The following is a 13,522-nucleotide window of genomic DNA, read 5'->3' as shown; positions in this document are numbered from 1 at the left end:
GGGCGCGGACCCTGTCATTCTGTGGCCAGGACAAACCACCTCCCCCGTCAGCCTCAGAAAAACATAGGACTGGCTCAATGAGCCCCAAATGCCTCCCCCAGTAGCCTGTGGTTCTCAGGGGAGATGGGCAAACAAGATAAGGTGCTATTTTTTCTAGTTGTGGCCACATTCTCTCCATTAGAATGTGGGATCAGACATCTGTATCCAGACTCGGGGTCATGTCCCTAGAATCAGAACACCAGTGACAAGGGCAGGCCACAGGGACAGGAGTGCCAGACCCCCCAGGAGAGGGCAGGGGCCAGGCTTAGCCCTCTACCTTGTCAGGCCCCTAATGTCTTGTGGGAGCCCACAGCAAGGCCAGGGACCCCTTCACTGGGTACCAGGCCACTGGGCAGAGGGGGACCTGGCCAGCCCTGCTCCTCATTTGTTCCCGCCCCCCTCACAGAGGGGTGGTGGAGGTGGGCTCCTGGAATGGCCACTGGCTGCATTCCTGTGGGGACTGTGGTGGGGCTGGTGGGAAATCACAGCCAGATGTCAATGAGGAACAGCTGGGGCCGCCTCTCCTTCCCCTGGACAAATCTAGCTGGTGAAGGCAGAGCAATAACCAATGGGGCTGAGGCCTATGGGAGCGGCGAGGGTACCCACACTTGGGAGGTGGGGCCAGCCCCCATGAGCTCTCCTCTGTCCAGGGTAACCCCCTGGGCCTGCTCCCCTTTGCAGACTGCCTCCATCTCTGAGGATGAGCAGCCAGAGGGGCCGGCCTACGGTGAGTGTGAGGGGGGAGGGGTCATCTGCCACTGCACCCCTGCATGCCTGCACTGGGCTCCCCACCCCTGGACAGTGGGACAGCTCCCATTCCCCTTGGCTGCAAGCAGCTCCCACTCCTTCTTCTTCTAGCTGACCATGAACCAGCTTCGCAGGCTTTCCAGCCTCAGTTTCCTCATGAGAGCATTACTGTGTGCTGGGTTCTCTGGTCAACTCTCCACTCCCGTTTCCTGATTCCCAGCCAACCCACACCCACACTGCAGCTCACTATGCTCTCTACCTTGACCCTAGCTGATTCCATCCAATTCTGTGGTACAAGGCATCGCATTTAGGTCCCCTCTCTGGCAGAACCAAGGCGAGGGTGACCCAGGCCCACAGTCTAAAGCGTCCTCCCCCAGGTGCCCACTTTGACACTGCAGGACCCGGAGAGTGAGCACCTCCCAAACTGGGGCACCCCTGGCCTCACCCTCACCCACCTGCTCATCTGCGTCTCCAGCTCTTCCTGTGAATTTTCTACATGCCTGACCAGGAAGCCACCCAGATCTCGATGATGTTCAAAACGAGGACACACTTTCCCTGCCACCCATCGCTCCCCCAGTCTCCCCGACTCCTTAAGTGTCACTCTCAAAGGAATTAGTTTTGAATCCCTTCCCTTTGGTCTGTATCCCCGTGTTCTTTCTCCAAACATAACTCCTCTGGGAACTTCCCACCATCTCTATGCCTTGCCCTGGGACCCGCCATCTCTCAGTTTTTATACCTGAATGCATTTAATCTTCACAGAAGCAGGTATACCCATTTTACAGATGAGAAAACTAAGCATAGAGGTTAAGTAATAAGTAAAGAGATGATAAATGGCAAATAGGACTTCAAAGCCAGGTCCATCAACCTACATCTAAAGACTGATATAACATAAACTGCTTTGCCTTCTCTGGGCTCTGGCCTCTCAGGTGGGCTCTAGATTTGTACAGGCCTACGATCTGAGGACATTCGTGGACTTTTTGCAGTGTGCCTGTGGGGAGATTTTTGCTTCCTGTTTCCAGGTGAGGACAGTGAGGTTTAAGTCTTCTGCCCAAATCTACTCAGGTAATAAACAGCAGAGTAGGGTTTACAACCTAGGCCTATCGTATTCCAGAAATTATACTCTTTCAACTCAACTCTGTTGACTCCCTGAAAAGAGACAGAGAGAGGAGGGCTATGCCACCCCAGGCCGAGACACACCCGAGGGCCTCTCACAGGACGTGCTCCACATTCATCTCGCCCCAGGAGGACGGGACGGGACCACACCCACTCAGGCCCCACGCCCCTCCTTTAATCCTGCCCAAACAGCCCATGCCTGCTTCCAAAGGGCCAGCCTCGTTGCAGATCGGTTCTGAAGGTGAGTCATGGGCTCAAGGGCTCAACGGGCTGCAATTGTGGATCGTGGACAGAACGTGACCTTGTATCTCGGAGTGTCCTCACGCCTGCACATAAGGCCCCCGTGGGGCAAGACCAACCGAGCAGGAAGTGGGGCAAGAAACAAGAGAAGGGGGCTGGAGCCAAGCCGGACTCCGCTGGGCCACCACGTCCCAGCATGCCACTTACAGGGGTCCAAGGACTCCCAACACAGACCTGCCCCCCCGCCCCATCAGGGAATGGAGCATGTTCTCTGGGACACTTTTTACACTTCATCTGTAACTTATAACACAAAGCCCAGAGTAGGCAGGCCTCCTTTTGTTCTCTTCCCCAGGCCTCTCACGGGCTAGGGTCGCCCCAAGTGTAGAGCAGGCTCTGGCCAGGCACACCCCGCTCAGGCGAGCAGCGTGGGGAATGGAGGTGCTCAGCTCTCCATTCTGGCCTGTGTGACCCCGTGTCCTACTCACTCTCAAGCTGCATGGCCCTGCTCTGGCCGGAGTGCTTTGCTCGCAGCGGAACCTGAGCACAGGCAGGCTTCGGGGGTTTAAGGCAGAGGACGGCTGCAGGAGAGAACACACACGCTCTGGGCAGGTGCCCGGGGCTGCCAGGCCTTGCCCTGCGGGGACACAGCCCCCTGCCTGCCCAGCGGCCCCAGGAGCAGCTGTTGGCACACAGCCCCCTCTGCACATTCCTCTCACAGCTGGGTGTCAGACAGACGGAAATAAGAACTTTTGTTAAAAACAGATGAAAACATACTATGTGTCCGTTACTCTATCAACCAAAATTGGCTGGTCAGATTTCCAGAAAATGGGAGTAGGTGTTTCACAAGTGCAGACAGACATCCCAAACGCACTGGTTTTTACAAAGCTGTGCTTTTCTAAGCACTGCACGTAGCCTATTCCCGGGTAAGGGGCAGAAAAAGGGGGTCTTAACAGTGCTGACCATCCTCGTCAAGGTTCATTCGTGTGGGGGGGGATGGGGTGTGTGTGTGTGTGTGTGTGTGTGTATGGTGTGTGTGGTGTGTTTGTGTGTATGTGTGTGGTGTGAGTGTGTGTTATGTGTACGTGCATGTTCTGAGTGTACGTGTATGTGTGGCCCCGTGTGTTTGAGTGTAGATATAAGTATGTGTTTGTGTGCGTGTGAGTATAACTGTGTGTTTGTGCATGTGTTTGAGTGGGGGTAACCTCCCAGAAACCAGAGTCTGTAATTAAAAGGACAAAGACTGACACGTCTTCCCGTAAAACAAGTCGCCTAGAACACAGTGTTTTGACAACTGTTTTCCCTCAGCCTTCCAGTAAGTGTGAGGCTGGATCAGAAGCACTGCAATTCATCAGCCCATTTCTTAGAAAGCCCCTAAACACTGTGTAACCCCCTCATCCCACTCGTGCTCTGACAAGAACAAAGGAGAAACCAGTTCAGCCGAGACAGGGACAGCTGCACCCCGTGAGACACTGGAAATGCCGTGTCCCATGTGTTTCATTACACGGCTGCATATTTAAATGCAGACATCTATTTGTATAGAGATTGTGTGCGCAGACACACTTTTTGCAAGTACCAACTTAGTTGTGGGCACTGCATTTCATCTCTCTACCAACTCAAAGCTAAAGCCACATGTGAAACGCACAGTCACACTTCCCTGAGCCAGAAGGCTTGGTGTGACGTGGTCCCAGCAGCACAGGGAATGAGGCTCATTTGGGGAGGATGGAGAAAGCGAAGGCACATGTCTGCACGCAGGCGAGTGGTCACTATAAAGAGAAAGATGTGGCCGCACTGCTTGGGCCAACAGAGGCCAAAGGCAGCCCGTTCAGTTTTGACACATGGGTCACAGTCTTAGGCAGACACAGGGCTCAGGCAGGAACACGCCCCAAGGGCTCCCAGGGGTCACCTCCAGGCCTGGGCCTGGCTGGCCAAAGCCTTCCGTGATATAGGACACAAATTACAACTAAATGATGGGTGTTTTCATTTTTCGTCACTTTCAGTCATTTTCTAATAAAATTTCTCAACACATAATCAGAATTAAATAACCCAATTACCATTTATAGGGGTGACCTCGAGCATAACGTTTTTCCGGGAGGAACTCCCAGCGACCTTCAGGTCAAGGGTGGGGCCCTGGCCTGAACTGCTTCTTGAGGCTGACGAGGTCCAACGGCCAAGCCACAGACTTCCACGTGGCGCTCCAAACCCACAGCTGATGCTGCCACCAATTCCTCCTGGCCTTCGGATCCACCCAGAGTACCAGCTGGATGGGTCGCCCTGCGGCCACACACGTATGCCCAGATGTGTGTGTGTGTGTGTGTGTGTGTGTGTGTGTGTGGTGTGTCTCGGGGGACACATGTACACGTGTGCATTGTGGTATGGCGGTCTGTGTGTATGTACATGTGCTGTGTGTGTTTGTATAGAGTGGTGTGGGGGGGGATGGCATGTGTGGGGTTTGTGTTGTGTATATGGTAAGTGTGTGTGGTGTGTGGCCGTGTCCTGAGTTCACCACTAAGTCTCCAGGCTGGACAGAGGGACATGAAGATAGAGGCAAGAGAAACACAGTGTGGTCACTGGGGACAATGCCACCCTCCAGAGGGCAGAGCCCTTTGATGGCTACAAGAGTCAGGTTCGGAGGGCGGCTGGTCCCACAGAGCTTCCAGGCTGGCCATGCCCCCCAGACCTGCCAGCGGCCAGCGCCAACGCCCTTCCCTGCCTTGGGTGTCATCGCTCGGTCTCCAAGGGCGCAGAGTATTGCAGGGGTTTCAGGTGGACTCAGGGTCTGGCTGAGGAAGACGCGTGGCTGTAGCCTGGATGGCCTCCTTCCAGCCATGTGCCCTTGGGCAAGCTAAGCCACAGAGCCAGCCGTCACTCTGCCTCCTGAAATGGGGACGAGCCCACTGTCTCTGAAGGACTATTAGCCGCTGCCAGGCCCGCAGTCCCGCACCCAGCTCACTGGCTTGCGCGCTCCTGCAGCACGCGGAGCCCGCACCCGCCCCAGGCCCTTTGACTCACTGCTGCCTCGGCCTGGAACCCCGAGCCCATCCATCGTGCCATGGATGGCGGTGTCATGTCATTCTGAGCTCAACTCAGTGTTTCTCTTCCCAAAGAGGCCCCCCGGTCATCTCCTCACCCGAGACTGTCACATGGCCCCGCTTTATTTCCTTCAAAGCACTTACCACTGTTTGCAGTTACCTTACCCCTAACTTCTGATTCTCTACTTTCCTTCCCTTCTGGGAAACAGCACAGGAGAAGGAGACTCAGAGATGTCTCATTCACCAACATGGTCCCTTTGCCGCAGCACAATGTCCAGGAGGTCACAGGCTCAGTAAACACGTTGCGACAGAGATAACCCAACAGGACCTGGACAGGGTCCTTAGAAGGTCCACTGCTGTGAGATGGTATCTATGAGGCGCAGCCAGTCCATTCCCAATCACACAAATAAGTTGTCATTTACTGAAAATGCTTTGCACGACAGAGCGTAGACAAATTTTCAAGGGAACCTACTAATTCCCCTCCGTAGAAGGTGGAGTGGTCTGGCCACGGCCACAGTAAACAGCAAGGGAGAGACCCTCAGTGCCCACCGGGGGCTAACCTCGCTCCTTACAGCTGAGTCTCAGGAGGTGATGGCTGCCTGCAGGGAGGTGAGACTCACGGGCTGAGAACACGCAGTCACACGCTGAGCTACACACAGAGCTGCGTGTACATGCGGAGATTTTCCAGTGGGAACTCCAGGAGGGCAATAAATGAATGTCCCCCACCCTCCGCTTTCCCTCTCCCCCCGTCAGAGTGGTAGGTATACTGTCCAGTAAGCAGAGCTCTCATTGGGACAGTAACGGGGCCAGCAGTGACCACATCAACAAGAGAAAGAGACACAGAGGGTGACCGTGAGCCATGTGTGACAAAGCAGCATAGAAGCATGGGAGAGGCCCCTTCCGGGCTGTAAGCCACACTAACATCTCAGCCCAGTCGTCCAAGAGAGAAAGGACAGGATGCAGGAAGTGTTCCCTGCCTGTGGGAGGGGGAGAGAGGACCCCCATAGTGTCCCCAGAATAGCAGTAGGTGGAGACTCCCTTGCCAGCGGTGGCTGGCATTCCAGCGGCTCACTTACAGTGACCCGATAAGCTATATAAAGGCTGTTCTGTGGCCACGACAGAGCCTGGGGTGGAGAAAGCTCTTAATTACAGCCAACGCTCTGGGGTTGGCCCCATCCACAGCCTCCGCCCCACGCACTGCAGGAAGCCAGGCTGAGACTGAGTCCCCTGGGAACCTCGTCCGGCCACAGAGGCAGGCGGCGACGCCACGAGGCAGAGGTGCTTTCCCAGAGGAGCCCCAGCCAGGGGGACCATGAGCCAGGCACCAGAGCGGACCGTCTGTCGGGGAGGCCCAGGACGGTGTGAGGCCAGAAACCCCTCTCTAATAACACTGGCCGCTCCTGCTGCTGACTTTATTCCACTCATAAGTTTGCAGATATGTTTTCATTTATAACACGGGGATAATGATTTCAAGTACTGTGAGCTTCATTCATTCATTTCACCAACAGCCATTGGCCACCGTGGATGAGGCCGGCTGTGCTAGGCTTCATGACTACATATCCGCTAGGACCACAGAGGGGCAGCTGGAAGGACTCAGCCCTCGGGCGGTGGGTGCTGCCCTGGAGCCCGGGATCCTGGACAAGCCCCTCTGCCCCTCTGCCCCCAGCACCACCCACGGCGGAACGGGAGGACTTATTTAGGGGAGTGTGGTGAGACTCCAGGGACACAGTGGAGTTAAATATGCTTCCTAAACATTGTAACTTACTGACAGGCACCCAGGGCCTGGGGCAAATAACAGAGGGCGTCCCAGTTGTGCGCCTCCCCAGCTGGGCCTCCTCGGGCGCGGCTCTAATGACAGCTCCCTCGCTGAGAAACCATTAGGAAGCAGAGTGCAAACTCCAACACAGGCTGTAGCACATGTTCACTCTGACGATGGGTACAAGCACAGGTCATAAGTGTGTTAGGAAAATCAACAAGTCGGACTCAGTCGTCCTGTGTGCACCTATGACTACCTGCCGGTATACAGCTGGAATTCTACCAAAGCTCTCGGCAGAGTGGTGATTGGAGGCACCTTGAGGTCCTGAGAAGCAGGACAGGTCAGGCCTACGGGGGCTCAGGAGCAGCCGGACAAAGACAGGCTTCTGTAGCAGCCACCCCAAAAAAGTGCTGCTGAAGCCCAGGCCTATTCCTGCTCCCGTATCTCCCTCTGCTCTGCTCACATGCTCGCTCTCAGGGGGGCTCCAAGAGCAGAGCAGCCACTGCTCATGGACCCCAGTGTGGGCAGCCTAGGGGCCAGGGCTGCTGCACTCGCCCCACACGCCAGCCCCTCACTTCCTGTGCCCCGACCTGGGACTCAGCTTACCCTGTGAGGGGCAGCCGGGGAGCCTGCTGGCCCTCAGCTGCCACTGCTACCTTCGGTAGCCAAGCTGGATGGAAAGCATGGGCTCTGGAAGCAGCAGGACCTCAGTTTATCATCTCCAGCATCTGCGTCAGAGCAGGAGATGAAGGAAGAGGGGGAGGGCGAGGGGGAGGAAGACACCCTTAGACGTGGGCCTCACATGTGATGTTAGATTGTCTACTAGCCACATAAAAAAACAAAAAGAACCAGGTGAGATTAATTTCATAAATCTACTGTACTGAACCTCCATTTCCCAAATATTATCATGTAAATATGTAACCAATATAAAAATATCTGTGGCATTCTTGACTCTCTGTTTCATACGAAGTCACAAACCTCGGTGTACTTGTGACTCGCAGCACTTGACAGCCTGGCCCAGCCCCCGACTGGCCAGTGACCACACGAGAGCAGACGTCCAGCTACGAGCACATGCCAACAGCAAGCACAGAATGAACCGCCAGGTCACTGCCCTCGTTTCCTTTAAACAGCATCTGAGCAGCTCCGCCCACATACCAAGCCCTGTTCCAGGCACTGGGGCACCACAAGGAATAGCCTTTCCCTCCTGGAGCTCGTCTGCTTGAGTGGAAGCCAGACCCAAGGCCGATAAACCCCAGGGTGCGGACTCTGTAGTATAATTATCTGCCACTTTCCTGCTGCCCCAAGTAGACAGAAGCTTCACAAGGACGAGAGCAACGTCAGATCCATCACTGCGTCCTGGGCACCTGGCATGTCCCCCAGCCATGCCAGGAGGCATCACTCAATATGCGGTTGTGGAATGAATGAATGAATGGATGAATGAATGAATGCATGGTTGGGCTGTTAAAGACTGAATGAATGGATTAGATTGAATCCAACGACTGCTACAACGTATGCTATTAAATGAATGAACCAGTAGGCTAGAGGAAATGGAATGATTACTACACCCAAAAAACAGTCTAGGATTTTCCACCTCACCCATACAAAGCCCCCATTCAAAACACGTTCGATTGGGCTGTGAAGTTACCCACAGGGTCTCCTACGTGCCCCGGGATTTCTGGTTTAGATTGTGTGATATTCCTTGATTCAATCTTACTACACTCCTTTCAAAATGTTACTATTAGCTATTTTGTTTTGTTGTGCTTTGTTTCTAATTGAAGTGATTGTGAGAGGATTTTGTATCATCTGTCACTAGAACAGAGCAGGCTCTTGTCAGCTTACAGCTGTATTTACCAAAAAGGATTCCCTTTAGACGACGGAGCATAACTTAAATCTTACATCTATTTAGGAAGTTGGAGAAGCCTGACTAGAGCAAATCGAGATTTTGTTCTAATGAGATCCTGGTGGACAGACAGTCGACTGGGCGGCCTGCGTCTGGTTCCCCTTCTGTTGGTTACAGCCCCCCAATTTTCCTGCACAGATCAAACCCTTTCCTTGAGGGAGTGGGAGTGGTAACTCACCACTCGCCAACCCTGGACAGGGGCCCGTGGTTTGGGCCCCAGACAGCCAGTTCGTTTCCACTTCGCAGCTCCGTAACGGTCTGGGAAGAGCCACGGGCTCCACACTCGTCCCTCTGACTGAATCCAGGCTGCTGAGCCATGGTCTCCTCTCCTGGGCTGAAGACTCATGCAGCTGAGATTCACCGAGAGCTGTCTTGTGTCGGCAGCCACAGTCTGCCCGCCCACACCCCACACCCCTCCTCCTCTGCCCTGTCGGAGCCCCGCCAGGCGGGCCACAGGTGGGCCCCTTTGTTGCCTGGCATCAAACAGGTTTAGGCCAATGGGAGGTACCAGTCAAGCAGGCGGGGAGGGGAGAGAAAGCAGGGTGTTCCTGCATGAGGCGCCCCCTCCCCACGCCCACCCACACCGGGCTCCAGCAGCCCTCATCCCTTCTACCCGCTGGCACCCTGGCTGCTGGTCCCGGTGCCTCAGGCCCCCCCTTAACCACACTCTTCTCTAAACAGGACCCTCATCAATATCTCTTCAGTGAAAACTGTTCCCTGCTGGGACCCTCACACACAGGTCAGCCACGAGCAGAGTTAACGCTGAGAAAGAAGAACCCAGAAATAGAGAGAGTGGAATGAGCCAGTCTGCCTGCTTGAGGCCGCCTGTCCTCCGGCCTTTTCATCGTGTGTGATGCCACTTTGTTCTACTCTGACTTCAGTCAGAGTGGGGTTTTCTGCTGCCAGTGACCGAAAGCATCGCCCGTCACCCTGAACCAAGGTCCGTCTGGGGACACGGCGGGATGAAGCCGGCGTGTGGGGGTCTGGATGCTCGTCCCAGTCTGAGCAGCATGTTCCAGAAACTTCACCTTCCAGAATGGTTGTCCACACCATTCCCAGAACCATCCCAAGCACAGAAGTTCTTCAAAGTCTAGATTCAGTTCTGCCAAGATCTAGAACCAGTTCAAGCCAAGGATGGCAGGATGGCAAAATGCCAGTGGGTAGGACCTGCAAATGGTCTTGCTTCCCGGGGCCTAGCACCAAGGGTTGCAGTATGGCAGCGGGGTGCTCACCGAGCCGGAGGTACCATGTTGGATTTCGGCCTCTGGGCTGGGCCTGGGACCCCATGTCTGGCTCCAGCAGCCCAGGTTTCCGGTCAGTATGCACCTAGATCCGTCGTTAGCTCTGGCCCCTCCAGTCTGTCTCCTCTCTTACCCCTCTTTTCCAGCTTGGCCCCATCACCCCTCAGCATCCAGCCAAGGGCCTGGCAAGCCTCGCAGCTGGCCTCCCAGGATTTCAGCATTCTGAACGCTCTTAACTGTAGAAAGGATATTATCTTTACCTAATGAGGTTGTAACGAGGGTCAAATGAATTCACCTAAGGAAAGTCCACGGCCACTGCCTGCACATTACAGGACAGATTCCCTTCACTAGCCCTCCAGGTACCGCTCTAATCATCTGTAAAATGGGCCTACTCATCAGTGCTCCAGCTCTCCAGCAGTCTGGTAAAGAGCCGCCCTTTCTTCTTGGTATCCTGTTGGCATTCCAGTCTCCACAAAGAAACCATGTCACACTGTTGCACAAAACCCTCCAATGCCTCATCTTAGCACACAAGGCTCTCCTTTCTCCAGACCCTGACAACCAGACAAAGCCACCAACCTCCACTCCCCTCCTTTACCCTGGTCACATGGGCCCATTATAGTTCCCTTAATCCCATGTCTCCACGTCATCCTGCAGCTCAGGCTTGTCCTGCACCATCTAAGCACCACCTCCTCCAGGAAGCCCTCCTTTATTCTAGGAGCCACCCTCCACCACAAACAGAGCAGGACCCTGCTCATGAGACTCTGTGACACCTCAATTAATGTCACCCCTGCAGTTTCACATTTTGTTTTCCCCATCTAGACTATGAACCCTGAGGGCAGGAACTGTGTCCTATCTCTTTCTTTAGGCCCAGAAATCAGCACAAGGCCACACAAAAAGTAGCTCCGCAGTAAGTGTTGGTGAATAAATAAGTGGAGGTTAAGTGAGCCAACACAGGGAAAAGGGTCACAGAGTGGTGGAGAAACCGGGCTTCCAGTCTCAGGCACAGCTTAGCTCTTTTGTTCCTGGGCACACGCCAGGCCCATCCTGGGGACGAGGAGCCTCGCCCAGCTGCTCCCACCACCGGCCCGGCCTCCACTGCCCCAGCCCCAAGGCTCCCCTGACCCGGCGGAGGGGACGCTCTCGGCCTCCCCCACCTGAGCGCCCCAGGCCCCACAGAAGTCAGGTCCAGTGAGGCTGAGGCTCTGCTCCGGCCCCACCTTCTCACCCTGGAGGCGGTTACCCAGCACTGGTCTGGTCGCCACCCAAAGTAGAAACTTCACCTCAAGGGTGCAGACAGAAGCTGGAGACAGGCTGACCCAAGGAAACCCACTTCACTCCTGTCCTGGGGAGGGGCTGGCCTCCCAGCGACCCCACCAGGGGTCAGAGCCCCAGGGGCCGGGCACAGCGCTGCCTGCCACAGCTCTGGGAGCAAGTGGATGTGTCCCCATGGCAGAGATGCCTCTCGGAGACATGTCACCAGTGTCCTGGGTCTCAGGGTGGGGCGGGTGGGGTTAGAACCCAGCCTCTGTGAGGTCCTTTCCTCCACTGCGGCCCTGGAAGCAGGAGGACAGGACACAGCCCTGGGGACACGCACATGCTGGCGCAGGTGCCCCTGGGTTTCTGACGTTAGTCACGCAGCTGAGGCCCCCCCTGACCCGGCCACCCCACTCAGGAGCCCCACTGGGACCCAGGCCCACATGCCCTGGGCAGGTGGCCGCTGCCGCCACTCACTCTCGCACAGCCGGCGCCGCAGCTTGCCCCGGATCTTGTCGATGGCGGCGAAGTCGGACACGTGGAAGACGTGAGCGGACTTGGGCTCCGACGCGATCTCCTGCAGCTCCTCTTTCAGCGCCTCCCCCACGCCCACGGCGAAGATGCGGATGCCCGCGCGGTGGGCGGCGGCCGCGGCCTCCAGCACCAGGTCCTGACTGCGGCCGTCGGTCAGCAGGATGGCCACCTGCTTGAAGGCACGGTCCCCGGGGCGGCCGCCCGCCTGCCGCGAGAAGCTGTGACGCGTGATGTAGCGCAGCGCGTCGCCCGTGTTGGTGTGGCCGCCGTGGTAGGCCAGGGTCCCCGCGGCCGCCTTCACCGCCTCCCTCGAGTCAAAGCGGCCCAGCTCGAAGGCCGTGGTGGGCTGGTCGCTGTAGCGCACGACCCCCACCCGGGTGTGGGCGGGGCCCACCTCGAAGGTGTCCACCAGGTTGGCCACCCACTGCTGCACCTTCTCAAAGTCCTCCTTGCCCACGCTGGACGAGGTGTCCAGCAGGAAGACGAGGTCGTAGTGGACAGTTTTGCAACCTGCAGGGGAGAGAGAAAGGGTAAGATGGGGTCAATGTGATGCGAAAAGGGTGCCGTCCTGGGGGGACCTGGAGGTGTGGTCACTGGGTCAGACTGACCCAGTCTGCCTCCCACTTGTCCAGCTGCCTTAAAGCTCCAACCTCAGTTTCCTAACTGTCCCATGATGATGGGTGTCCCCAGAGTGCTGTGACGTTCAGCGGACAGTATATAATTTTACATGAAAGTGACTAACATTCATGGAACACCACTGTGTCAATTTCTTTAAATACTTGGTTACAAAGTGACTTCATTATTTTTTAAACCTGCTACAAAAAAAAAAAATGCCCTTTTCAGAAAAGGCAATCAAAAAGTGTTTGAAATGCTCATATTCGCATCTACACAGAGTTAACCACTGCTAACCACAGTGCACATAATTGATTACTTTCTATTTCCATATAGTTGTTGATGAAAGTGGGACACACAGATGTATGAGGTGTTTTCCCCGCATTCAGCAATGTGCTGGAAACCCATTTCCAGTGTGATAATGCTGGTTTCCATGGCTACAGAGTCCACTGCAAGGATGAACATAATTCATTTAGGGAGTGTTCTCTTGTTGGATATTTAAATAGTTTACTGTATTTCAGTACCAGAAATCATATTATATTGCATTCATACATTTTAAATACAAACATACAATTCTGTAAAACTCTATAAAATATGCTTACATTTTTGTAACTATAAATTTTATATCAATTACATGTTTTTGATTAAACAAAAAACGGCACTATTTAATTTATTTCTGATCCTCAGAACAAACCGGTGCAGAGAACTTGCTCATCCTAATTTTAGAAGTCGATAATATAAAACTATTTTCTAAACCCCAAAGTGCTGCACAAACATACAAGAAGCCCCAGTCTTGACTCTTCCAGAATCTGGGGCTTGGCCATGCCAATAGCAGCAGCTGCCACAAACATGTGGCAAGTAAAAACAAAACACACACACACACACACACACACACGCGCGCGCGCGCAGGAAAAACAAAAAACATTTTGTTATACTATCAGATGGGCAAAAGTCACAAAGAACAAGGTATCTTTTAACCCACCAATTCCAAAATTAGATTTGCCCTAAGTGATTTGCCCTAAGAAAATAATGAGATAAATGGAAGGGAAAAAAGAAA

At 54.6% G+C, this 13,522-nt stretch overlaps 1 protein-coding gene across 1 annotated transcript in view; it reads right to left on the bottom strand.

The window, feature by feature from the left end:
• Positions 1 to 13,522, bottom strand: part of COL22A1 (collagen type XXII alpha 1 chain) — a 207,477-nt gene that overhangs the window by 175,322 nt on the left and 18,633 nt on the right. The window contains exon 3 of the mRNA XM_081070224.1: positions 11,797 to 12,363. Coding sequence (XP_080926350.1) covers positions 11,797 to 12,363 — 567 coding nt within the window. The remainder of the gene's footprint in view (positions 1 to 11,796; positions 12,364 to 13,522) is intronic.

Source organism: Rhinolophus hipposideros (genome assembly GCF_964194185.1).
Source record: "Rhinolophus hipposideros genome assembly, chromosome: 13".
Classification (NCBI taxonomy): domain Eukaryota; kingdom Metazoa; phylum Chordata; class Mammalia; order Chiroptera; family Rhinolophidae; genus Rhinolophus; species Rhinolophus hipposideros.
The sequence above is the reverse complement of the archived record's forward strand: the minus strand, read 5'-3'. Positions and strand labels throughout refer to the sequence as shown.